General features: G+C 39.9%; 1 protein-coding gene across 2 annotated transcripts in view; it reads right to left on the bottom strand.

The window, feature by feature from the left end:
- The window catches only part of LOC149313993 (contactin-associated protein-like 5), a 508,214-nt gene that overhangs the window by 165,953 nt on the left and 314,500 nt on the right, over positions 1-27,761 (bottom strand). For both annotated transcript variants that reach the window (XM_089520319.1, XM_089520320.1), the window contains exon 11: positions 26,947-27,053. In XM_089520319.1, coding sequence (XP_089376445.1) covers positions 26,947-27,053 — 107 coding nt within the window. The remainder of the gene's footprint in view (positions 1-26,946; positions 27,054-27,761) is intronic.

Genomic DNA, 27,761 nt, shown 5'->3' with positions numbered 1-27,761 from the left:
GTGCTGGTGGTTAATTCCTATCCCCAATAAAAGAAATCTCGCTGTGTCACATTATAACTGTTCCTTATAGGGTATAACCATACTTTTCATTACTCCAATAACTATGCAGGCATAACTCACTAAAGGAAGGAGAAGGAATATCATGTGATTTAAGTTTGGTTGTCTTTTGTATGTGCTGCTGTTTAGTGCTCTGTTGTGGGTATGGAGCGAAAAATGAGATGAACTGGAGAGAAAATGTTGTATCACCACCTGGCAGCTTCTAGCATTTAGATGTTTTTAAAGTATTTGAAAGGTCACTGTTTTAATTACTTTTGAGAAAGTAACCAAAAACCTCCTTGGATTGAACCCTAGAAGAAAGGTTGGGTATAACTTCAATAAATAAATCAAGGGTAAAATGAAAAAGGAGAAATACATAGTTGCATTAAGAATCATAATTGTTAGCACTTCTAATCACAGAAGCCCCTTTGGCACTATAACTACAACTAATTACTTTAAAAGTCACTTTCAAAGCTCTGGTTTTGCTCTGGGAAAAGCACATTCCAAATAATATAACATTTCCCTGGCCTTATTCTTATCTTCTGTTTGTTAGCTCTTTTGACCAATTCTGGACTCTCATTTCCCTTATACAGGCATACTCCAGCTAAAAAAATAGATCCAAACGTTTTGCCACCAAAATAGAAATCATAAAAAAGTAGATGCTGGAGAAAGAAAAAGACATCTATAGATCTATTTTGGAAGAAGACTTCAAATGTCTTGAGAAGATTCAATATTTTTTTTTTTGTTTACTTATGGAGGGTATACCTAACCTGGTTGTTTCATGTCACATTCACATATTGCTAGTTTAAGATGAAAGGTTTGATGACATGTGTTCTTTTTTTTCCCCTTTTTTTTCCTTTTTTTTTTTTTTTTGGTGTAGGAACCTATTGCTATGCTTTCCGCATTATTTCTGCCTTTGGAACCAAATTTTCTGATAAAATAATACCCAAGATCACATCTACTTTATTACCCGAGGTATACCCTCAGCTGTTCCCATAATACATTAATTTATGTTCATTAGCCATAACAGCTTGCTTACTGGTGTTGATTTCCTTAGTGGAGTGCTAAACTGCACAGTGCCATACACGCCCAATTTGTCAAGATATACATTTTCCCTCTATAGGAGGCAGAAATAGTTTGGGAACATTTTGCAAGCATGCATGCAAACACAGATGTTTGCCCTTTGTAATAAAAGACTAAGCTTATTGGTGTTACTGTTAACATATAGCAAAGGGATTAAGAATCATTATTCATTACTGGCCGTTCCAAGGTCAAATCTATATTTGTGTTGTTCTGCAGTCTCCTGTCTATATTCAACACCGCACAAATATGATGAAATGCTATACAGAAGTATAGTGCTAACTCCCAGACTGAGGGAGATTTGAGAAACACTGAAAATTTTCTATTTATTTTGTTCCTGGCTCTGAAAGCTGCAGTCATTTCCCTAGCTATCAAAACTATGCAGTTCATTGATTAGCTGCTTGATTGTTATCAAGGAGGAAAGCTTTGATTGGCGTAGTAGTTTTGATTAGGAAAATTGGCAGGTTGTTTTTATACGAAGCTCTCCAGCTTTTATTTTTGTGACACATCTGACAGAACATAAACCTCTCACAGAGAAATATATGCGACATAACTGGAATAGCCTTTCCTCACTGACTAAGTGAAATGTATAGATCTTCCTGACATTGATGATTAAATTTAAATAACATTATCAAGTTGGTTGAATAAGTTTAGTGATGAAGAGCTTTTCACCAACCAATTAATACCTTTATAATTTAATGTATTTCCGGAATCCAATGTTTCTGATACTTTGAATCTGATTTGATTAAGATTATCTTTTATTGGGCTATCTATCTTTTTGTCAATTCAGACTCAAAATATCAAATCCAAATCAGACTCAAAGCATCAAAAAGAAGTGAAATCCATTCTACACACATGCTCCCCTCCCTCTCTCTCTCTCTCTCTCTCACACACACACACACACACCTGCCTTACTCAACAGTTGAGCAAATTATTGTACATAAAGGTAAACACTTGTATGTGGATCAATTATCATCATTTTTCTGTATGCAAAATAATATGAATTAAGGACAATCTGCCAATGATTTGTGACCTTATGAGGTCTGGCTCATAAAGAGGTTAACCTCCTCACCCCACAAACATGAAAAGAATCATGACTTATTTCCAAACCAAATCCAAATTCTTCAGTCCCTAAGCAAATGTCAGACCTCCTCTGTACCATCACCTGTTTCACAGTGATCCCTGAAGTGCTTTCCTCCTTCTCTTTTAATAAGATTCACTATGAAGCTTTTTGAGCAGTGAAGCAAAATAAGTACCTCTCCAGCCAGTTTCTTGACAGTCCTTGTGGACCTTGAGTGTAAATGTCATGTTATGTTTTGCGACCTTTGGTTCTAGTGTACTCATAGACTGTGCCATTGGGATCAAGCCAAATGCACAATTGGGCTCTTCTCCTTAATCTTGCAAAACAAATGTTACTACTACTACTAGAGCTTGGTGATTATTCTGATCTTATAGTATACATTGTGTTTCGCTGTGTCTGACTGATATTAATTCGTGTTTCTGGAAGACTTGAATATGATGAGATTTAGCAACAGAATTTTTTGCACTGTACTGTTTGTTGGTCCATAGGCCTTTTCACACTATCCAGTCATAGTGCTATGATTCCACTTTAACTGCCACAATTCTATCCTATGAAATCCTGGGACTAGCAGTTGAAGCAAGGGCCTTTGCAATCCTCATTTTAGGAGCTTCTCTGGTGCCGCTGATTAAACTGCAAATCCCATGACTGCATAGGATCCAAACATGGCAGCTAAAGTGGAATCATAAGTTGCATCTACACTGCAAAATTAATGCAGTTTGATACCACTTTAACTGTCAAAGCTCAATGCTATGGAATTCTGAGATTTGTAGTTTGGTGAGATAGTTAGCTTTCTCTGTCAGAGAGATCTGGTGCAACAACATACACATTCCAGGAATCCATAGGATGGAGCCATGACAGCTAAGGAACTGCCAAATTGCATTAATTCTGCAGTGTGGAAGCAGCCATACAGCTGCAATTGTGCAGGGTGAAACATCCTCAGGTCTCCAGAAGCATGGTTCTTCCTGAGGAATTCTGACCACCTCCCCTCCATCCCCACTCCTACCACTTCCTTGTCTTTACCCAGACTGCTTCTGCCAGTGTCAGCCAGGCTGCTCAGTGAGGTTTAAGAGGATAGAGATGGGAGAAGATGGGATAAGTAAAAGGACCGGGGGGGGGGGGGGTGAAGGAGGGGAAAAATATAGTTCCATTTCGCAAACTGTTCTTGGATCTTGTTGAAGTTGGAAAAAGATATTGGATGCTTTTCTAGATATGTGAAAAAAGTCATAAGGGCAGTAAGGTGAAGAGAAAAAGGAATCCATTTTGATTTGTTATACAGGGGGGAAAAATAACATGTAAAATCTAGGAAATACAAATGTGTTGCAATGATGGATTTCCCCACCACCACCCTATTTGGCTAGTTTCCCATCAGTTTGCCCTCTGTTGCAATTTCATTAGAATCTGTCCTAGACGATTGTGTATGGACTGCAGCTCAGATGTCTGAAAACATGGTGGTTTTCATTGTTATGTCCCCCTGCCCGCAGATCGATCGATCGATCAATCAATTGATCGATTGATTGACTGGTTTGTCTTTCTTTCTTTCTTTCTTTCTTTCTTTCTTTCTTTCTAGTTTCTTAGCTAAACGTAGCACCTTTTCTCTATGCTGGTACATTTCAGTACATTTTAAATTTCAAATCCACATGCATATCTATTTTTGCAATTCATGTAGATCTGGGGCAGTATCTTCCAAAACAGCATGTGGATTTAACTTTTGAAGCTTTTGCAGACTAATACTGACCTTACTACATTTACACCTTGCTCAGTAAATCTCTAGAAAAATGAAAGTATCCCATGGGTCTCTTCTGGGAGAAAAGGGGCATAGAAAAGAAATGAATAAATAAAATAAATAAATAATCCCTAATCATTGGCCTTGCTCTCTGGAGCTTCCGGAAGCTCAGGTCCAATCACATCTGACGATTCAAGTATGGAAACCAATACATTAGGGATGAAAACAAGACCCTTCTGTGTATAGACTATGTGTTCTGGCAATGTATAGAGAGAATGCACATCAGATAGATCAGTATATTCCAAACTTTAGTCCTCCAGATGTTCTGGACTTCAGCTCCCAGAATTCCCGATTGCTGGCCCAAATGGCTAGGTCTTCGGGGGAGTTAAAGTCCAAAACACTTGGAGGACCAACAATTGGGAAACACTGATATCAATAATGGATAGGAGTGTGTGGGAGAAGCCACTGTTGCTAAAATTCTCATTACACATTTAAATCAGCTGACTTCTTCATGAAAAAGAGATAAAATAGATGAGGTTGGATGCAGGTGGCTTGTGAACTGAGAAGAAGGAATACTTCACCTCAACTTTTTTTAGGGGGGGGGGTCTCATCTTATCTGGTTATGAAGCACCTATGGATGGGTGAAGGAGAAACTGGTTCTCACCATTGGCCTTTCAATAGTCACCATTGACCTTACAACAGCACTTTGTAGTGAAGCAACAGTAAACCTGCTCTGAACTAGCAAGGAAAGAAACCCCACTCATTAGAAATGACAACAGATGGCATCATGCAGCATCTGTGCCAACAAAAGGGTATTTCAGAGGTTATCACAGAAATTGATTTTTTTTGGGGGGGGGGGGTCCTGAAAACCAAGATGTTATACCAAGCTTAAAATGGCAAAACACCATTATAAACATGAATGTTCTCAGAGAGAAAAAATTAGAAATTAAAGGAAAGTAGGTATTCACACACTCTAAACATCATCATTTGGGCACATATTTGGTTTTCTTCTCATGGATTTGTGTCACTTCTGTTTCCTTGATTAGTTTCCTGGCAGCTTGCAATACAACATTCTGTGATGATATGATCATTGCAGGCAATAAGAATGTGCCTTTCAGTATGTTTTATTCAGAGCCTTTCAGAAAGTGCAAGTGGACCATTCCCCATATGGCATTATTTCCTCAGTGTGCATGGACAGAATGCTGTCTTTAAAAAATTCAAAATCTCTCTGTATAAAATTTTTAAAATTTATATTTGTGTTCATATATGGCAGCACAGCAAGAGTTCAGCACTGTCTCTGTCATTTTTTTGGTTGGAAATACAATCCATATTAGGGAATGTAGATCTTGACATGCTAGTCTCACAGGAAAGGGGGGGGGGGGGATAAAGATTTTCTTCCCTCACCTGGGTAATTTTATGAGATGTGTGTTTTTGTTTTGTTTTGCTTCTTTGCACTTTTTATTTTTATTTTTTGAAAACTATTTTTTTTTTACAAATCCCAATACGTAATACATTGCTTTTGTACCAAAACGTGTTTTTCGTGTCCATTTTTTTCTGGAAGGGTTCTCCTCCCCACCCCATCTCTTAGGGTAGAAGATCTTTCCCCCCCCCCCCAATGGCATGTTGTTGTCACTGAGGATGCTAAAATTTGTGAATATTCCCTACATCCCATACATTTTCCAAATGATGTGATTCTTGCTGCTTCTTTAACAATGTTTGATGCAGGAAATCGTTTCTCACTTTACTTCACCAGTAATGGCTGAACAATACAAGAAACATAGCCACTGCCCTGTAGCTGTTATAAGGGATGAATATATGCTTCTTGTTGTTAAGTGCCTTCAAGTCTACTCAAACATATAGCAACTCTATCATAGGGCTTTCTTTGCAAGATTTATTCAGAGGGAGTTTGCCAATGCCATCATCTGAGGCTGATTTGCTCTTTGTGACTTGCCCTTGATCATTCTGGGATTTCCATGGCTCAGTAGGTATTTAGACCTTAGTCTCCAAGAGTCCTAGTCCACTACATTGGTTCTAACAAGAAAGATATACAAATCTTCTGGAAGTTGATGAAGGAAGATGCCACAAAGAAAATCACTCCGTAGAGGATGACAGTTTGCCATTGCACAATAAACAAGGTATTTCAGTCAGGGAGTTGCATAGATGTAGATGACTACTCACCATTATTTGTAAGACTAAACGTCTTGTCTTTCTAAGCCTTCTTTTCATCATATACCCCCCATGTCCATTAGTGATGCTACTACCATCATCCACCTTGTTGAATAGCCACAAAGCCTTGGCTTTTATGTATTATACCGCCTCATTTTTCCCTTATATTTCAGTCCATTGTCAAGGTATGTTACTTCTCCATACAAGCAACATCATAAAAGTATAACTTTGTCATTGCATCCTCTCAGAGATCATTCCAGTCAACACTTTGGTCATCTCCTGCTTATGATTTGAAGGCACATAAAAACAATAAAAGTTTGCCTACTTCAACCTTTTCCTTTGTGATCCTTCATTTATCAGCCCATTGACATTGGAGCCACTGGACACTCATTTCTTATCCATTTCTCCCTTGCTGCTTCTTACATGATGTTCTTCTCTCTCTCTCTCTCTCTCTCTCTCATCTTTCACATCTTCCTCAGATCATATCTTTTGTGAAGCCTATGTTTCAATCTCTTAAAATAACACACCAAATTTAAGCTTAAGTGCAGTGACATCGCTCCCCCCCCCATTGACTTCGTCCCATACCATTTATTTATGTAATTTTAATCTCAATTTGTTTAATTCTTTTTTAAGGGGGGGATATTGTGTATATTATTGTATGATTTTATATGTTGTTCGCCACTTTGATTGTTTTTACACAAAGTGGGATACAAATAAAAGTTTTAATTTTTTTTAATACCACACCATACAGAATCCTTAGTAATGTTTTGTACTAATATTACTCTTAAATTATAATTCCTGTATATCTCTGAATGTAATGGTAACTGTGACATAATCAACTAACAAAATTAAACCTTTAAATCATACAGACAGGTTAAATGTATTTTCATGTGGTTAAAGTGAAAATTTGGTAAGATGTGTTGTTTCCTTAAAAAATTAAAAGAATATTAATTAATTTAAAAAAAAAACCCTGGAGCCTCTAATTTCTCCTACCACTGAGCCTTGCCCCATTCATGCCATCTCTTCAGCATTGTAAAAGAATGCAGGCAAATGCCACAGCCCATCTCTTCCAACAGGCAAGTGTTTGGGGAACAGTGGTGTCATGCACACACTCCTTTAGGGTGTCACTTGGTGCTGTCCACAATCCCCTAGAGATGCCCCTGCTTATGTATATTTCATTACATGCATTTATCCTCCTCTCATTTTACTAACTTCCTCTGCCCTGGCTTGAATTTTAGTTTTACATTGTAACATCTTCTGTTGGTTGGTTTTCATGTATTTGCCACAATGTTTTATGATGGTCCTACTACTGTGTAAATATTAAAATAATAATAAGAACAACAGGAAGAAGAAGAATTTGATGGATCATGTGATTAATTTGAATTAAACAATAAACTCAAAGGTCATTTTTCTCCATAGTTCCATGCCATTTGCCTGAGAACACTCACACAACACAACTTAAATGTAAACTTAAATTCGTAACTCCGCTAAAATCAGTGTCTTTACAGAGAACTGGAAGGCAGCTAATAAGTCACTAATAAACAAATATCAGAGACAAGTATCCCAATAAAAACCAGTAGAGATACTGATAAAATTTCAAACCCATAATCCTAAATTCAGTCCTTAGTAATTTATTGGGAGGCATAATGACAGTCCCATAGGGTTCTATCCTGGGTCCAATGCTATTCAATATCTTTATCAATGACTTGGATGACAGAATTGGGGGCATACTTATCAAATTTGCAGATGACACCAAATTAGGAGGAATAGCTAATACTCCAGAGGACAGGATCAAAATTCAAAATGACCTGAACAGACTAGAAAACTGGGCCAAAGCTAACAAAATGAAATTCAATATGGAGAAATGTAAAATAATGCTCTTAGGGCAGAAAAATGAAACACACAGATATAGGATGGGGGACACCTGGCCTTTTGTGTCATGTCTGTGTCATGTCGGAGTGTAGTGGAGTCTCCTTCCTTAGAGGTCTTTAAACAGAGGCTGAATTGCCATCTGTCGAGGGAGCTTTGATTCAGAGTTCCTGCATGGCAGGGGTTGGACTCCTTGGGGTCTCTTCCAACTGTATGATTCTATGATTCTAGGTCTAAAACCTATGTCACCAGCATAAGAGAACTTTTTTCCCCTTTTAACTCCCCCACACCATCCACACCCCCACAAAAAAACCCCAAAGCAAAACTAAACATGTCTTCAGAGGGATTTCCAGACTCCTGGATTGCCTGTTCAGGGTACAAGAGAAGGTGCAACAGGGGAATAGTACAGTATAATCATTTCCATTGATAGAAGGAGATCTCTTAGTTTCACTATCCCTTTGAATGATCACAAAAAGTATCAAACATATATTTAAAAAAGAGCCAATATAGGTGCTGCAAAGGCAATTCTTTCCTCATTTGTGGGTTAACTTTTTTTTTTTTTAACAAAATGTCCACAAGGATTACGTAGCCAACAGCAGCAATGCATTAAGAGGACAGTTCTGATGTGGCCTCCAAAACCCACTAAATAGGAACTAGGAACATTTTAAAAAAAATTTTTGGAGCAGTTAAAAAAAAACAACCTACCAATATGAGAGGAAGCAAAATGAACAGATTCCTATATTCCCATGCTAGATTCTAGCTCTAGTTCTTATCAATTGCAAGAAAGACTCTGGAAACATTAAGCTGTCCTCCCACAGAGAACTATTACCAAAGTGGAGAATTCACCACTCTAATGTCACTGAGAACTTTTATGTGTCTGATCAGACAGGCATAATTAGACATGTTTGGAGTAACAGTACTGGATGAAAACATTATCTCTGGTAACAAGAAATACAGCAGGGAGCAATGGGAGAAAGACATGCTTCTCTCCTTGTTGGTTTAACAACAAAAATGTTAAGAGGCAGGCAGTGAACTTCACAGAAGTGGCTGTCATGCATGCCCTCATAATACAATTGTCATGTTAAATGCCAAAAAGAAATGAAATCAGAATTATTGAAAAACTGACTTTGACAAGACCTCACTGTTGACAGGCTAATAAAGTCCCTGCTGCGATGTTCAGAGATGACAGATGGCTCATTTTCTCTTTGTTAAAAATACATATTTACTGATATGATACCAGACACACACAAACACAAAGTGGTATGAGGGATTTTTTTTTTTTTTTTTTTTTTTTTTTTTTTGGTATACAAAACAAAGTCTTTAAAAATCCTGAGTCTTAGAACCTAAACAAGAATGAAGGATTATTTTTATCAAATTCTTGTCTACCAAGGCGGCACCTGCATTAGTCTGATACAAAAAAATGGAGGAGCTATGACACATTTAAAAAGTAGCAGATTTATTGTGGCAAAAATGTGTTTTATCCAGGAAAGTGTGTATTTTCATGGTATTTTGCATGTGATTGTAGACTCTTTGGGGCAAAGGCTGGCCATACTATTTTTCTTTTCTTTTTCTTTTTTCTTGGTTTCACAAAGATGCATAGTCAGGCAAAGTGGAAGTGAGTGAGTGGCAATAATGACTCTCTCTCTCTTTTTTAATGAGAGTATTTAATTGTTCTTAATGTTTACTGCACATTGCTCAGACATCTTCCATTATGGCATATTCTTTCATAGTAGATGGAATAAAATAAATAATAGTACTTAAAAGCACATTTGGGGGCAGTGGGTATCTAATGCTTTGTCAAAATCTGGAAGAGAGATCCACAAAGTCAACTCCTGACCTTCAGATATGGCCATCTTTGAGCACAGTTTTTCCAGTCAGCTCAAACATTGTCAAATTGAGAGGAGAGGAGGGTGTTTGAAGATGCATACTCAGGCCACGTACAGTACATATTTGAATGGTAGGAGTTGCCAATGAAGAGGGGCAAATAAATTTCCATTTCAAGTTTTAATAGCACACAGATACTGAAAAGACATGCTAGAGATTTCAGACAGAGAGAAGACAAAGAAACAGATTCTCAAGAAGTGCCTGAGAATATATAAATCTCAGCATGTTTTAGAAATGTGATTCTTTCTTTCTTTAGGGGCAGTCTAAAACTAATGATAAAAAATTAACTCTGTGTTTGTCTCTCATACACACACACAACCATTAAGCATCAAATCTAAAAATAACATACTTGTTTATGCCCTGTTCCTGACCTTCTCAATAGATACAGTATTCTCTCTCTTTGGTTTCAGAGATTTCAAACAATCAGGCTATCATGTAATAATAAGCTAAGATAGAGATGCAAATGGTGTGGTCATGAGCTTCATGCACCTCCCAAGTCTGTGGTTTTTGTCCATCCTCCCAGTTCCCCCAGTGTCCCTCCAAATCCTCAATCTAATCAGCTGGTGTTTTTTTCCCTTTTAATATGACAGTTTGACATCAAATTTCAACAGTAAATGGCCCTTCTCTTCTTCGTCACAGACCCTCCTTTTGAAAAAAAAAAGTTTGTGGCCATGGATTTTCTTGTTTAGAGGAACTAAACACTTTTTTAAAAGCCAGTATTCAACAGCCACACATCCTCTCTTTCTCCTCTTACTATGAAAAATGTAGCTACCAATTCTTTATATGTTTCCAAGGAATGTAAGAGTATCCCTTCAAATGTTAACCTTTAAAACGGTCATGCTTCCAAGACCCCTGGAAACAAGCAAACATCTTCACCTTTGCCCCTGCCTTAGGCAGCAGGCAGGGATTGCTAGAGCCTTTGTTGCCACCATCACTGTCTTTCTTCTCTTTCCTTCACCTTCTTATGTCTAATGGGAGAAAGCAAATGACAAGTTATCACTGTCACTTTTTCTTTTGAGAAAATGGATGTGGCCTGAAGAGGATCAGACAGTTGCAAGATAAGCCCTCCAACCCTTAGTCCTCAATTCTCACTTAAAATGCATTGGCCTCATATGAGTCTGCTATGTAACAAAGAAGCCATACTCAGATCAGCCTCAAAATGTGAAGACTGTAGGTGGCTAGAGGGACCTTTCTATGTTAGAATTTGCCTCCTCATCTCATCCCTTCAGTCCTCGTTGAGCTTTGGTTAGTTAGATGTGTTCATGCCACATTCTTTTGAATGAGAGTAGAATATTGCATAGAGTCAGTGGCCACAATGAGGCAGGATCTGAGATTGCACACCATATTCCTATCAGCCTCAGGAGAACATGAATAAACTATCTCTTTACATATCCTTGCTCCATACAAGCAGATACATGACTCAGCAGGCAGGGGGAGGAATCATGTGGACTCATCCCGATATAACTAGCATGGGCAACTGTGGCAGTTATTTGCCCTTGCACTCTTTTGGTGGGCCACACTGACATGTTGCACCAGAATCAGAGGTGATATGGTATTGGTTGTGGTTCTGGTTAAAAAAAATATTTCCAGTGGCAGTTATGGGGTGGGTGGGGTGGAGGATAAGTCCACACAGACTGCCATATTTTATGGAGGTTTGGGCATTTTAGGGCATGAATTAGGTGATGGTCTCTCTCTCTCTCTCTGTCTTGGTAAGTGTGGAGGCTCCAGTGGGAGTTTGGGAGGACAAAGATGCTCTTAGAAATCATGTGGGATCTGTCAGCTTCAGTGTTCCTACTCCTGCTGTGTTGGCTATTCACTCAGTCTTCATGCTTTCAGACAAATGCCTAGACATGGGATGTCGAGTAAGGGTGGGAATGAACATGGAGGAGAAAGTGAGAGAAAGGAGAAGTGAGATTGGTCAGGAAGTGTATGCATGTTCTTTTCTTTTCTCTCTTTGGACACAGAATGTCATCCCATTTGGATGTATTTTTTTTTTTTTTATTCAGGCAAAAATAGGGTTTCATGTTTCAAGCCAAGTAGAGAACACATATCCTTTATTGATTGTGAATAAAGAGTGATGGGAAACAAAATGAGCAGAGCACAGCTGGCTCAGCAGCAGTTGTCAGTGTGAGGAGTACAAAAATTCAGGAGAAAAAGAAATACCAGTAGGTTTTTAAAAAGCTTACTTTGAGAGGGGAAAGTTCATAAGTCTGCAGTTTCATGCATATGTACCAGGGAGTACACCCCATTGAACTCAATGGGACATAACTTATTTCTGAATAGCATAGTATACTGCACTGCATATATCTGTATTTCACCATTGGAACTCATGAAACTGAAAGTGTTTTAGAATGTATTATTGAACACATACAAGCAATTTGTTCTGTTCCAAGTGGTTGTCACAAAAAGGCAGTTCATGAGTGAGCAGGAATTCCATCAGAAACTAAAGTGCAGGCAAGAAATGGAACTCAGTCTGGATACTGACATGCACATACATGGATACTTATATGCATACTTCAGCCTCAAGTGTTGCTTGAGACTGAGGATTACATAAAGCTAGCTTTGCTTCCATCAGAGGAAGTCTCTTCTAGTTTAAAGGGCCTTGCTGGCTTTAGCAGTTGTTGGCTCCTATGGTGCTGAGGGAAGAAATACAGTGGCTTCATTCCAGTTTCCAGGGAAGAAATCTCAGACTCTAGGGATGATGGCTTCCTCAGGTTCAGAGCTGGTGTCAACATGGGCCCTCATGGGCTAGCATTTTTAGGGGAGTATGTACATCCAGGTTTGGTGCTGAAGAAAATCCTCCATTTCATCTCTTTCATGGGTACATTTCTAAATATGACCCATATCACAATTTCCATTACTGCCTCTGCACGGTTGGTTCTGGCCAGATGTTATAGGGTCAACAGGAGGTGAACATTTTGGCCAAAATTGTCTGGAAGCTGTATGAACTGGTGTCTCCTAGGCAGAAAGGAAACTGTGTGCTTTGAATGGATGAGTAGGAGGAATTTCCTTTCACACAGAAATCAAGCATGCTGAAGAGATTACTTTTTTTCCCTATCAGTAAAGGAAAATTTCTTTTCTGCTTGGCAGAAGAAATATTCTTCCCTGAAGGTTAATAAAGGAGATACTGTTTTAGGAACCCTGCACCACTTTTCATAGGAGGTCAGATGTGCTTTTAGTAAACTCAGTATTGCAACAAATCTTGTTCTAATATGTGTCTGTCTGTCTGTTTATTCTGTCTGTGTTTGACATACCACCAAGACATGTGAAACCTGTCATGGACCAGTAGCATCCCTACCCCAGTTGTCACTCAGTGTGTGTGTGTAGGGGGGGACTGCCGGCGGGGGGTAATGGGGGGCAGTGATAGCCAAAAGAGCCTTCTGCTCGCCTTCTTCTTTGCCACAGTGGTGGTCTATTCCTGAAGAGGGAGCCACTGTGAAGCCTGGAAGGGTGTACTTGCCCCTTCTTACTCCTGCCAGTGGGATGAAGGTCTGACCAGTGACACCACTTTTCTGGCGATGTCACCCAGTGCGTGTCACACCCCACACACCTCCCTAGTAATGCCACTGCTATGGACACTAAACCCAAAATACCCTTGAAATGTCAGTTGAAATTTTGTTTGGATTCCATTTCTTATGCTTGTACCACCCCAATATGAAAACACCAGGTTGCACTATCTGCATAGTCAGTCAGTGGCTGGAGGTCCAGGAGGGTGAAGGGATTTTTTCTTGACTGGTTAACTGAAAGGTGGTGCCTGAAAAGTTGTCATCCATTCAACACCTGACTGGAATATGGGTATGTGCTATGGCACTTTCAATCTGTGTTGTGTGTGGAAGGGAAAGGGTTTGGATAATTGTAGACTGTACCACATTCTCCAATTACCAAAACAGTTCTGGTGTAACAGATGTTATGCGAACCAATAAGATTCTAGTCTTAGAAGACCATAAGTATGTTTTTCAAAGTGATGGAAAAAATGGATTAATTAATTTCAATCAATTAAAATCTATCTGTAGTAGTCACTAGGCAGCAAAAGTCTCTAACTTTCCCTTACTAGCAACAGGGAAGTAACATGACACCCTGAGTAACTTCAAAGGGTTGGGGGTGTATTTCCCATGCATGATACTAGAGGGCCATAGCATCAGAGATTCCACCTCAACATTAGGAGGAACATCCTGACAGTAACAGCTGTTCAACAGTGGAACACACTCCCTTGGAGGCCTTTAAACAGAGGCTGGATGGCCACCTGTCGAGCATGCTTTGATTGAGAGTTCCTGCTTGGCAGGGGGCTGGACTGGATGGCCCTTGTGGTCTCTTTCAAATCTATGATTCTATGATTCAATTTTGGCTCAAAATTTGGGAACTTTTTTTAAAAAAGTTGTCTTTTTTGTTTTGAAGGCCCTTGGGAAGCAACAATTTTTGGTTGCCTCTATTCAGGCTCTACAAATGTTGTGAAACAAAGAGAGTGGGTGTCCTATAGTCTGGTAAAGGGCAGAGAAAAACATAATCAGCAGAGAGAAAGTTTGAATGAGCTCTAGGTTGGAGGGAGGGAAAGACTTGCAAAGGGGGGAAAACCACTCAGATGGGGGCAGAAGGGACAAAATAGTTTCTAAGCTTTGTAAACTAGTTACGCCTGCTAGTTTCTTCATCATCAAGGCAGTAGCAGGTGTGTGTGTGTGTGTAGTATCTAGCATAGAAATGCAGTATGCATAGCCCAAATCCTGCTGGGAACCTAGATTTTCTCATAGCCTTAAAAAAAAAATTAAACAGTATTCATAACAGCTCCTGCCTGTTTCAAATACATTAATGTTTATCCTATCCATATTTAAATTGATACTTCACAATGGAAGGACATTCATTGATGCTTGCCACAATCTAAATGTCTGTTTGTTTAAGCCAGCACAGTCTTTAATTCAATTAGCCAGATGTTTTCTGTGCATTGTCTTAGCCTCTTTTGCACAGCAGTCAAGTGCCCCATTAGAAAGAGAGGTAGTTATGAAATAGCAGCTGAGAAGGTATTCCCTTATGCTGCTATAAATAGCTAAACAAGCAGTGGATATAAAATAACATATATTGATCTTAAATAAAACGAGTTATTGTCTGTTCTCTGTGAAATGTCTTCATTTTGACCAAGGAAATCTTCAAAAACATAGATGGTATTAGTATAGTAAATGCATCATTACATTTTTGTAACACATATGGTATATGTATCTTTGTTTGCACATACATTTTTTAAAAAAAATCCTTCTTTCAAAATACTTTAATTAGGTTTCTGTCACAGAAACAATAAACTACACTTTTCAAAAACAATTCACTTTAGAAATGTAATTCTAGTGAGGAAATGGGACTCCAAATATTAATGTAAAAATGAAAGTATTTTTATCTTTTAAAGAAGACTTTAAAATGGAGAAAGTGCACTGTTTATGAACATTGCTGCATTTAGTATGTCATTTCAGTGTGGGGACAAAATGAATGTTGAAATGTTGACATTTCTTGTGGGATGAAGTTTCCATTTATGGAACTGCTTTAATATTCTGCATATGTTAAATTAGAAATTGCCTGACATTTATTCCTCCCCATCTTTTTTGGACTGAACATCCCTCTGGCAGCAAAGGAAGCTTTATAGGAGATATTTCTTGTAAGTACAAGGTTTAGCATGTACCAAGTCAAATATCAGGAACTATGGTAAAAAAAAATGTTAAATTTCTCATGTTACAATGTTTAGATGTGCTCATCTTTTGGAATATAAAGGCAGTAGTTACTTCATTTATACCACTAGAAAAGACAAACCTATATCAGATAATCTATTGGTTGTAGGGAGAGATAATTTTTTTTTTTGGGGGGGGGGAGGGGGGTAGAAGGTTTGTGGCAGTAAAAGGATAAAAGAAACAAGGAAAAGTGTTTCAGGAAAATATTTAGTAAATGTTATTATTGAAAGTATTACTTTTCATGAAGAAAGTGCTGTCTTCTTCCTGAGCAGAAAATGCTCTAAACGATGACATGAGAAGAATAAGTCCTGAACTGCAAAGATTCTTTTCAGTCTACAATTTATCTTGCCAGGGTTTCTCAACACTTGAAACACATGTTGGGTGTTGGGTGTTTTAAAAACATTTCTTTAAAAAATAAAATATTTTTAAATATTATTTCCATCCCTATATAGAACTCAAGAGTTACTGGATGATAACTTGAGGTGATCCACACATTTTGCCTTGAGAACCTTGGAAGAAAGGGAACGGGGCGGGGGAGAGGTTACAAATCAACACTATCGAGTATATTGGCTATTGGCTGCTCCTGCCTGAACCCTGTGGGAAGAAGAACAATCAGCTGATCAGCTCCCCATTGCTGAAGACTCAGTACATGCAGGTATTCCTTTCACTAAGTAGTCTAAGACAAAGAGATTCTTTAGCACTCCAAGGGCTCATTCATAATGCAGAATTATAGCACTATTAATCAATGGTCCCTTCCTATCATTCCTGGAGTTTGTAGTTTGGTGAGGCAATAGAATGCTCTAGCTGAGAATTCTAATTGGTCCTTCCTACTCTGCACATCCCAGAATTTCATAGGATGGAACTGTGGAAGTTAAATAGAAATAATAGTACTACAATTCTATAGTGTGACTGGGCCCCAGATATTTTCAGCTTCTTCTCCTTTAATCTCCCACCACTGGCCATGTTTTCCCAGACATGTTGTAGAATTATTACTACATCTGTGGCCTAGTTTTATAAATGGGAGGACAATTTGAAGCCAACAAGCTATTGGGCTGCAACTGCCTTCAGCTCTGACCAGCACAGCCAATGGGAAGGAAAGATGGAAACTACAGCTCAAACATGGCAGGTTCTGTGAAAAGCAACAAGGATGATAAGAGGAATAGATAACAAAACATATGAGGAAAGGTTGAATGAGCTGGGCATGTTTAACTTAGTGAAGTAAAGGCTAAGGTGTGTCATGATCACACTCTTTCAATACATCAAAAGAGAGAGAAAGTGGCAGGTTTGTTCTCTGCTGCCCCAGAGGGTAAGACCAGGTCTACTTTTTTTTAAGTTACGGGAGAACTACTTGACAGCACTATTGGTTCAGCAATAGAGCCAATTGCCTAGAGAGGTGGTGGGGTCTCCTTCTCTGGAAGTTTTCAAAAAGAGGCTGGGTGATGGGGATGCTCAAGGTGGAAATCCTACACTGAACAGCAGGTTGGACTTGATGGCCCATGAGGCCCTTTCCAACTCTATGGCGGGTTATAGACTGCCCATTTGGGACGGTCTGGACCCGCCCCTTTCCCCGGAGTATCGGGGCCTCAGTGGCCAGAATGGCAGCCGCTGAGGCCCTGATCCGCCGCTTTTCAGTCTGCGGGGAAGCAGCAAAACGCCGCCTTCCCCGCAGCCTGAAAAGGGGTGTCGCTGGGGCTTCAAGCCCCAAGGACACCCTGCAGTGGCGGGGAGAAGAGAAAGGGGCCGCTTGGCCCCTTTCTCTTTTAGTCCGCTGGGCGCAGCCGTCTGAAGGCTGCACCCAGCGGACTAAACCAGGAAGGAGCTCCGAAACGGAGCTCCTTCCTGCTCCGTGTTCAGGGCGCACTAAGCGCCCTGGCGTGGAGCAAGGACATCACTTCCGCGCCGCCCCGTCTAGAGGCGGCGCGGCTGTGACGTCCTCACGGCGGCGGCTGTATGGAAGGGCCACCGCCGTTTAGTGCGTGACGAGCACGCACTAGGGTTAGGGCGGTGCGGAAGCACCGCCCTTTTGTAACCCTAGTGCGTGCTCGTCACGCACTGAAGTGCCGGTCTGTAACCGGCCTATGATTCTATGAGATACATACTTTAATGCTTTGATATTAACTCTGCCAATACCATTATGGTTTATGCTCAATAAATATGAATATTAGACTTTGACGTATAAGGCAGGAAGCTGTCATTGCCGGAGCATGCACAAATTGTTAAGAAAGCATACTGGAGAGGTAGGACAGGTGGCTTGGACTGCTATCCATCTTGGAGGAAAATGTCAAAACACAAAATGGGATTTCCCTCCAGCACTGCCAAGGAAATGGTTACATTAATTAGTGCAATCTGAGCTTGACTGTTTTGTTCATCTCCATAGAATGGCCACCCCCCCCCCTCCACGATGGAGGAGTTGGAGTGGGGATGGGCTGTTTGCTGCCCTCCCTTGAGATGAGGCAAGTGACATAAAATCATGCCATGGCAATGTTGCCATGACATGAGGCTTTGGGACATGGTCTGTGACAAGGCTTTGCCATATTGCCCCCTTAGCCTTATTGCTGTGAAGAAATTGCCCCACCCACCACTGGTATAGTATGAAGTTTTCTTGGTCATCTAGGGGACAGGTAGAAATTTCCCCCCTTTTCCACAGGTTTTTTATCCGCCCCATACTGTTTCCAGTGACATATGAGAAATTGGCTTGGATGAGTCTTAATAAAACCTGAGTTGGCTTTAAAAATTGAATTCTAATTGGATTTGTATAAATACCTAACTAAGGCATAAATACAGTTGGCCCTTCTTATACAAGAAATTTTTATACACGGATTCAAGCATCCAAGGTTTGAAAATGTTTTTAAAAAGTATAAATTTCAAATATCAAACCTTGATTTTCCATTTTTATAAGGGACACCATTTTGCTATGTTGTTACATTTAATGGGACTTGAACATCCACAGATTTTGTTATCCACGGCGGATCTTGGAACCAAACTCAAGCGTATAACAAGGGTCCAATGTATTTGGATTATATTTTGGTGAGCACCCTGGACACCATTTGGGTGGAAGGGATGTTTTTGGAACCACCTCTATAGGCTTTGTAACCTGGGAGAAAGAAATTGCCCTTAAGTCTGGCTTGAAAGTTAAACCTCAACTTTAAACTTCATGGATGGGGATGGGGGCTTTCTGGTTAAACTTCCTGATGTGGGCTAGCCAGCAAATAACCCAGCTTTTGGGTTGTCATTGAGCGCTCAAGTGTTATTGTCCAGATCAGCTGCAGAGGTGGTCTGGGGAAAGACAATGGATGCAGCTTCTCCCACACTTGGTTGTTGTTAGAAATTAGTTGCAGTTCCATTAAGAATTTATTAAATAGGTCAAAAAATAGCCCTGGTTTATCCTATTTCAGTGTCTGGTCTCATTATTCTGGGGTTGGAGAACAATGGAGGCATGCAAAGCTGCCTCAGACTGTTACACACACACACACTCCATATACCAATTGTGAGGTATTGTGCAGCTTCCAGAGATGTTATTTGAAAAGGGGTAAATGTCTATAAATTATCTTCTTCTTGTATTGGTAGTTCCATTGTTCTCTACAACCCAACCATCTAAGAATAATCATCAATGCCTGTGGGGCATGTTCAAATCTGCCCTTTTGCACAGAGGCATGAACTTTGCACTCATTATTTGAAGCATAGGTGATTATTTAACCCTCCATAGGACGACACTGAGCTCATGTTTTGCCCCATCCAGAGCTGTTCCTTTCATTTTAGGAGACAGCCCCTAATTAAGGAAGACTCTCTCAGACCTTCCCGGCCTTCTCCTATACTCTTCTTCATAGTCGAGGGTGAGAAAATTGGTATGAGTGTGTATGTGTTTTAGTCTGTAGACCCTCACGTTTAGCTACACCCCACAGACATTGGTTAAGAATAGGATTTTAAGTCTCAAACACTCCCCTCCCCCTTTTTTTTAATTCAGAGAATGGTTGTGCATTGAGTTTAGGCTATACTGTTGGTTACTACTGCTATCTTTTTCTTTCTTTTGTCTTTTAACTAAAACATAACAACTGTTTTTTGCTGCAAAATTGGCTTGGTCTCACCCTGGCTTCTTTTCTTCTACCTAATTTTTAGAGGGAATCACTCTGGTTAATGGTCCATTTTTAAAGCCTTCAGCCTGTAAAGTTCTGCAGAGAGTTACTGCCTGGAGGAGCTTTTCCTCCCAAACCAGTGAACCCAGGGCACTGCTCTTAATAGTGCATCTGGACAGAAAGCAGCAAAACCTCACACTAGAATAAACCAGTTTGTCTTAAAGATGCTGCTAGTCTCCTAATCCAGGATCTCAGATGATATTTCTCAAGCAGGGGAAAAACACACACACACACACCCTAGACCCAGTTATTTATATGGGGCAATCTGTAGGTATGAACAGTTTGGATTTTCCTGAAGTATTTCACAGAACTTTTCCATGCTGGGAAAATAGAGTGAACAAAATTGTTAAGGAAAACAGGGGGAGAAAGAATGCTTTAGAGACCAAGAGACAATAAAGCCAAATGCCCCAGTTTCAGCTTCCAGTAGGATGTGTAGAGCAGCAATTAGCTCTTCCTAGTATTGTGAGACCACAATACTTTCTCCCCCGCTCCCACCTGTGTCAAAAGCACAGTTTCATAAAAGCAAAGCATCCTTTGCAGGTATGTTAAAAAAAATTGCAGTGATCTTAACTTTAAAAGTGGTATGTTGAAACATGCCTCTTTCTAATAAAGCAAAATTGCCTTGCCATGTGAAAGATCAGGAGTGAAACACTCTAATATAGTTTTCATTAAAACACAGCTATCCACAGATTGTTATTACATCCAAGCACAATAGAAAAACCCTCTCCTAATACATTTTTAATAGAAAAATGGTTCACACAAAAATGTAAAGTGGGAAATAGCCATTGATTGTAAATGTTCAGATAGCCCCATCTATAAAAATGCCCATTCAACACGAATGTGTTGAGATAGGTTAGTCTTTTTCGATGAAGACAACTAGCTTTTGTTACTGTTGCTGTCCAAATGTGACAAAGTGAAAGCCAACATTCAATGTTTCCAGCTTGGGGGCATAGACTGTTCTTGACAGAAGATGCTAGTATAAAAGGTATGAAATTCCTAACATTATGTATGCACAGGATGAATTATTGCAATGCTATTGCAGGGAAGTGAGAAACATACATTGTTATTTCAGTACTGAAATCTGACTCTCACTTGATTTATAACTGCTGGTGTAAATTTTCACTTATATTTCAGTCCTGCATGGACAAGATCCAATTATTCCACCAGCATTAGTATGCTAGATCACCCAACACACACTGCCCAAAACATTTCAGTTGTGTTTTAACTCACTGTCTGACTCTGTGAGGTCTTCAGAGTTGAGGTAATAAAGAAGGGGTGGTGTGGAAAATTCTTGGTATCTTTACAATGCATGGTTTCCTGAGCCATTCCTCTCATTTTGCCACGATTCCAATGACCCCACTGTCCAGGAAGGCTGCCAGTGGACAGCTGATAAGAGTGTGCCAGGCAAAGATAAACAAAAGCAAGGCTTTACAGCAGCAAAGAAACAGTTCTGAAAGCACAATACCAGTCCAGTGTCTGATAGAGCAAAACCAAAAGCCAGTCCAGGGTTCCAGAGGGCAGTTCCACAGGTCCAGTCCAAGGTCAAGAGTGCCAGAGAGTAGGTCAATGAGTTTAGTCCAAGGTCAAGAGGTCTAGGTCTATCCGAGGTCTAGGAAGCAAGGAGTCCGGCAGCAAGGTTCGAGGGAGTCAGACAGAGAGCAGCTTTCCACAATGGAATGCAGATAGACTCTGACAAAGAGGCTCGGCATCTGCCAGGGGTTTATATCAGGCCAGCTCCTTAGCACAGCCTCGGGGTGTTTCTCAGCTAACCTTTGGGAACGCTGAAGGCACACCCTTTCGGTCCTTCTTTGGCTGAAGGTAGGTACCTCAGTACCTTGCTCCTCATCGTCTCCCAGGCCTGGAGCCTCTGCTAGGGAAAGGCTGGGTTGCTGAGCCACAGGGTCCACTGGAGGTGATACAAAAGACCTAGAGCCTGGCTGAGCCAACTCTCCAGGAGCTGGGAGAGCAGAGCTGGGACCTAGCAGGGCACAGCTGGGACCTGGCTCAGCCTCAGACTCCCCAAGTCCTCCTCGTCATCCTCCAAATCCTCCTCGTGATTGGCCATGACACCCACAGTGCAAGGCAGTTAGAAAAGCTGAAAAGATCCAGCCTACCTTTGGAAAAACGTATTGATGTTGAGTGGGGGTTGGTCAGCCTGAATGGTCTATTTTGTGAGAAGTTTGTCTTTATAGGATCTTGGTCCTTGTATTTCACTTTAAATCTGATAAATACCCTAAAGGCATAAGATCATCTATGATCTTTGAAGCTAAGCAGAGTCTGATCTACATAGTACTTGGATGGGTGGCCACCAATGAATACCAGGTGTTGTAGGAAGGAAATGTCACAACCACTTCTGATGATGCCTTAACTAAAAAACCCTTATGGAGTTCATGGGGTTGCCATAAATTAACAGGCTGATTGAAGGTACATATATACACATATGATTTTTGTACAAAACATTGTTGTTGTGCAAACTGATTTGAAAGTGTGCACAAAACTTTGTGATTATTATTATTATTTGCCAAATAAGAGTCCAAGTGCAAAAAGATCTTGCAGCTATTAACACTGTTTTCAACAGTGTGTCTCATTTCTTATGGAGAATATGAAAATGGATACTCTTTACAACCTTACTTATCCCACACCAACTCATTATTTTTTTAAAATGCATTTACATTGAACTTCATTTATCATTTTATGCTTATATACCCACCAGGACAGATTCTTTATCAAGGCTATGTTCCTCAGGGATAATCTGATAATCTGTATATTATTAAAAGCCAAAATCAGGATTATCCATTCTGTTGTATTCTTGATTGCTACATGTGGTTGTGGAAGTTAGACCATGAAGAAAGCTGACAGAAGAAAAACAATGCATCTGAAATGTGGTGCTAGAGGAGGGTTCTCAAGATACCATGGATGGCAGAAAAGGGAAATAAATGGGTCCTAAAGCAAAACAAGCCTAAACTTTGGGGTGAAACACATGGTCAAAATGAAGCATTTTCTGGCTACTTTGGAGGCATGGTGTTTAGTTGACGCATGCCTCCAAAGCAGCTGGAAGACACACCAAAGCCATGATCTGGTCATTAGGACTGGATCAAAAGGCACCCAGGATATTCCAGATAGAACCAGTGAGGTTCACGTTTATAAAATGGGTTTGTTTGAAGTCCATTTTGGGGCAGCAGGTTTTCCATCTCTAGGTTAGGAGCTCTTTGCAGTTTACTTCATTTTCAGCATCCCGAAGTATCTTCTATCATCTCCAGATTTGATAACAACACTGCTTATCCTGGCTTCATTTAAAGAAGATAAATGAGAGCCATTGCAACACAGCTTCCTGGATGACATGATGACTTACTTCCCTGCCTTACGAAAAGTGTATTTTTATTCTGTTCATTCTTTCTGCTTGCCTTTTTGAACCCATCCACAAGAACTCATTTATTCTCATCTCACATACAGTATATAGTTTGCCCTCCTTATCCATGGATTTTTTTATCCACGGATTCAAGCATCCATGACTTGAAAATATTCTCCTATATATATAAATTCCAATAAACAAACCTTGATTTTGCCATTTTATAAAAAAAAACACTATTTTACCGTACCATTGTATATAATGGGACTTGAGCATCCACAGATTTTGTTATCCACGGGGGATTCTGGAACCAAACCCCAGCAGATACCAAGGGGCCACTGTACATCCATGTAGTCTGTATTTGAGAGACAGAGTGATGTAATGATTTGAGCATTGAACTATGACTCTGGAGACTAGGGTTCAAATCCCTGCTCAGCCATGTAAACCCACTAGTGACCTTGGGCAAGTCACACTTGCTCAGCCTCAGAGGAAGGCGGAGGGAAACCCCCTCTGAATAAATCTTTCCAAGAAAACCCTGTGATAGGGTCACCTTAGTGTCACCATTAGTAACAATGTGAAGGCACGCAATCAACAACATAATATGTATTTACACGAGAGACTTGGGAAGATGTTCTTTGCTACAACTAAGGTAATTGTACTCAGTGTCTTAGGCTTAAACACTTGAGAGTAAACTCTGTTGGATTCATGGAAATTTATTTCTAATATGGTAAAAGTTAACTGCTTAGGAATATAGGAATCTGCTTTAGTAACAGTAAATCAAGCTTAGTAACATCATCATCATCATCATCATCATCATCATCATCATCATCATCATCTATTTCTATCCTGCCTTTCTCCCAATTTAGGGACTCAAGTTGTCTAACAACTATCCTGATATTTGCTGGAATTCAAACTCCGCCAAATCCTCAAGGTCTAGCAAATTCCTCACTTGCCTTGAAGACAATTTCATTTTCCAAAAAGTGGAAGAGGCAACAACGGGGTCAGCTATTTTAGATCTGATCCTAACCAACAAGGATGACTTGGTTAATGGGGTGCAAGCGGTGGGATCATTAGGTGGAAGTGACCATGTTCTTCTGGAGTTTGCTATGCAGTGGAAAGGAGAAGCCAGGCATAGTCAGACACGCATTCTAGACTTTAGGAGAGCTGATTTCAGTAAACGTAGAGAAGTATTGAGGGTGATCCCGTGGTCAGAAATACTAAAAGAGAAGGGAGTTCAGGATGGATGGGAGTTTCTCAAAAGGGAGATACTGAAGGCACAATTTCAAACAGTTCCAGTGAGAAAAAAAACGGGAGGTGTCTCAGGAAACCTGGATGGATGACTAAAGAACTTTCAACTGAGCTAACTTTTAAATGGAACATATATAAGAAATGGAAAAATGGGGAAATCACCAAAGGGGAATTCAAACAAATAGCTAGCCTGTGTAGAGGTAAAGTCAGAAAAGCTAAAGAGCAGAATGAACTCAGGCTTGCTAGAGAGATTAAAAACAATAAAAAGGTCTTTTTTTGGATATGTTCACAGTAAGAAGAAGAAAAAGGAAATGGTAGGGCCACTGCATGGAGAAGATGGCAAAATGCTAACAGGGGGCAGAGAAAAGGCAGAATTACTCAATACCTTTGCTTCAGTGTTCTCAGAAAAGGCAAAGGATGCTCAACCTCAGGAAAATGGAGCAGAGGACAGAATAGGGGAATTTCAGCACAGAATAAGTAAAGAGATAGTAGAGGAATACCTTGTTAATCTAAATGAATTTAAGTCTCCAGGACCAGATGAACTACATCCAAGGGTATTAAAAGAGCTGGCAAATGTAATATTGGAGCCATTGACAATAATATTTGAAAACTCCTGGAGAACAGGAGAAGTCCTAGCAGACTGGAGGAGGGCAAATGTTGTCCCCATCTCCAAAAAGGGGAAAAAAGAGGATCCAAACAATTATCATCCAGTTAGTCTGACATCCATACCAGGAAAGATTCTAGAGCCTGTGGACATCTAAATGGCAATTCCATAATCACAAAGAATAAACATAGATTTTGGAAAAATAAGTCATGCCAGACAAATCTGATCTCTTTCTTTGATAAAATTGCCAGCTTGGTAGATGAAGGGAATGCTGTAGATATAGTATATCTTGATTTCAGTAAGGCCTTTGACAAAGGTTCTCATGACATTCTTGCAAACAAGCTTGCAAAAAAGTGGGCTAGACAAGGTAACCGTTACATGGATTTATAATTGGTTGATTGGCCGAACCCAAAGGTTGCTCAACAATGGCTCCTTTTCATCCTGGAGAGAAGTGACCAGTGGGGCCCCACAGGGCACTGTCCAGGGCCCAGTGCTATTCAACATCTTTATCAATGACTTGGATGAAAGAATTGGTGTCATTCTTATCAAATTTGCAGATGATATCAAATTAAGAGGAATACCTAATACTCCAGAGGGCAGGATCAAAATTCAAAACGACCTGAATAGACTAGAAAGCTGGGCCAAAGCTAACAAAATGAGAGAAATGTAAGGTACTGCACTTAGGGCGGAAAAATGAAATGCACAGATATAGAATGGGGGACACCTGGCTGAATGAAACTACATGTGAAAGGGATCTAGGAGTCCAAGTAGACCACAAGTTGAACATGAGTCAACAGTGTGATGCGCCAGCTAAAAAGGCCAATGCAATTTTAGGCTGCATCAATAAAAGTACAGTGTCTATATCAAGAGAAGTAATAGTGCCAATTTATTCTGCTTTGGTCAGGCCCCACCTGAAATACTGTGTCCAGTTCTGGGCACCACAATTAAAAAAAGGACATTGAGAAACTGGAGTGAGTCCAAAGGAGGGTGACTAAAATGGTGAAGAGTCTGGAAACCATGTCCTATGAGCCCTGTTTAAATATTCGAAGGGATGTCATATTGAGGAGGGGGCAAGCCTGTTTTCTGCTGCTCCAGAGAACAGGACCTGGAACAATTGATGCAAGCTATAGGAAAAGAGATTCCACCTCAACATTATGAGGAACTTCCTGACAGTAAGGACTGGCCGACAGTGGAACACACTCCCTTGGAGTGTGGTGGAATCTCCTTCTTTGGAGGTCTTTAAGCAGAGGCTGAATGGCCATCTGTCGGGGATGCTTTGATGAGAGTTCCTGCATTGCAGGGGGTTGGACTGCATGGCCCTTCTAGTATCTTCCAACTCTACGATTCTATGAAAGTTAAAACAGTACAATTTAAAAACAATACAAAAGCATTAAAAAGTATAAATATAAAGTTTTAAAAAACAAAACAATTTAAAAAGTTAAAACAATTAAACATTACAAATATTAAAATGTATTGAAAACTATATGCAAACCTTGATCTGATTTGCTCAGCATTTAAAAGCCCAAGCCTTGTGAGTTTAAAAAACCTGACAGCACAAAAATGTTTTTATATGTCACAGAAAGGAGAGCAGGGATGGGGCCATCCTGGCCTCTCTAGAGGGGGTTTTCCAAAGCCTGGAAGCAGTCATTGAGAAAGTCCTCTCTTGTTCTCACCAAACAAGCATGAGAGGGTGGTGGGACAGAGAGAAGGGCCCCTCCAGATGATCTCAATACTACACTGGGCTCATACAGGGAGAGAGGGTCCTTTAAATAGCCTAATAATGTATACTGACTGAAAACAGATCTCCAGGGTTTTATGAAAGGTTTTTATTTTGTTTTTACATTTATTTTTTGGTATTCTTACTAGGAGTGAACTCTGCATGTAAAACATATGCTTCACCACTAAACTGTGGGCTTCTACAAGTTTTAAGTCCTTCCAGTGTCTTAAAAATGTCATTGCTGAATTCATGTAAGGGATAAAAGAACTACTCTAGTTTACCCTATGAATCTTGTTCACACTTATATCAGTATTTTCCCACTTCATCCTGTTCACAGTATGATCCACTTACAGTTATGGCAGGTCATTCCCATATAACCAGTTTCACTACAATCACAATGGAACATCATCCAGGACTGGGAGCATCTTCCTCCATGTTCACAATAGTTTGGCAAACACCTGATGGGTGAGAGTTCAACAAAAAGAGCAAGATAGTTTTAAGCAGCAGACAGCATATGCAATGAAACATATTGCCCTTCACCTGTTTTCTCAAAACCTCTATACTTCCTATGGCTCCATATGCTGGCACAAAGATGGAAACCAGCTGTTTTCTTCTCAGTGCTATGTTTGGTTTGAAAACAAAAGGCTTCAGAAAAATTGCTTGCAGTGAACAGAATGAATTGAAACAGCAGCCCAAACGGATGCCAAAAAGCAGGGTGGGCAAGTTTTGCTTCTCTCCTGCGTCTAGGCAGCAAAAATTTCCTGTTTTATTTTGGGATCCGATAAGGAGAACAAATACCAAGTGAAAAGCAACACAAAATCTTCTCTCAGCAAGGCCTATTTATACCACCCTTTTCTGTTGTCATTGTATTTTTGGTTGCTAATCTGAGTATCTGGCTGTATTTAATGAAAACACAAATAACACATAGATAAAAGAAAAACACAGATCAGATTATGAATAACATACTAAATGCTCATCTTCCCACCCTTGCCAGTTTGGTTCATTACCAAGTGTTTGGGAAATAAAGAGAGAAATATGAAGTACACAAAAAAATTCATGCTGTCGGAAGCTGAAGTCATGCGTAGAAGACTCAACACAGGGCAGGAGCAAACAGAATCTAATGATTTTCTTTTCTCTGACATTTATATACATTAAAACCATTTTAT

Source organism: Sceloporus occidentalis, unplaced genomic scaffold, assembly GCF_023333645.1.
Source record: "Sceloporus occidentalis isolate IW3139 unplaced genomic scaffold, rSceOcc1.0.p SCAF_4, whole genome shotgun sequence".
Classification (NCBI taxonomy): domain Eukaryota; kingdom Metazoa; phylum Chordata; class Lepidosauria; order Squamata; family Phrynosomatidae; genus Sceloporus; species Sceloporus occidentalis.
This window is presented reverse-complemented; position numbering and strand designations above follow the sequence as displayed.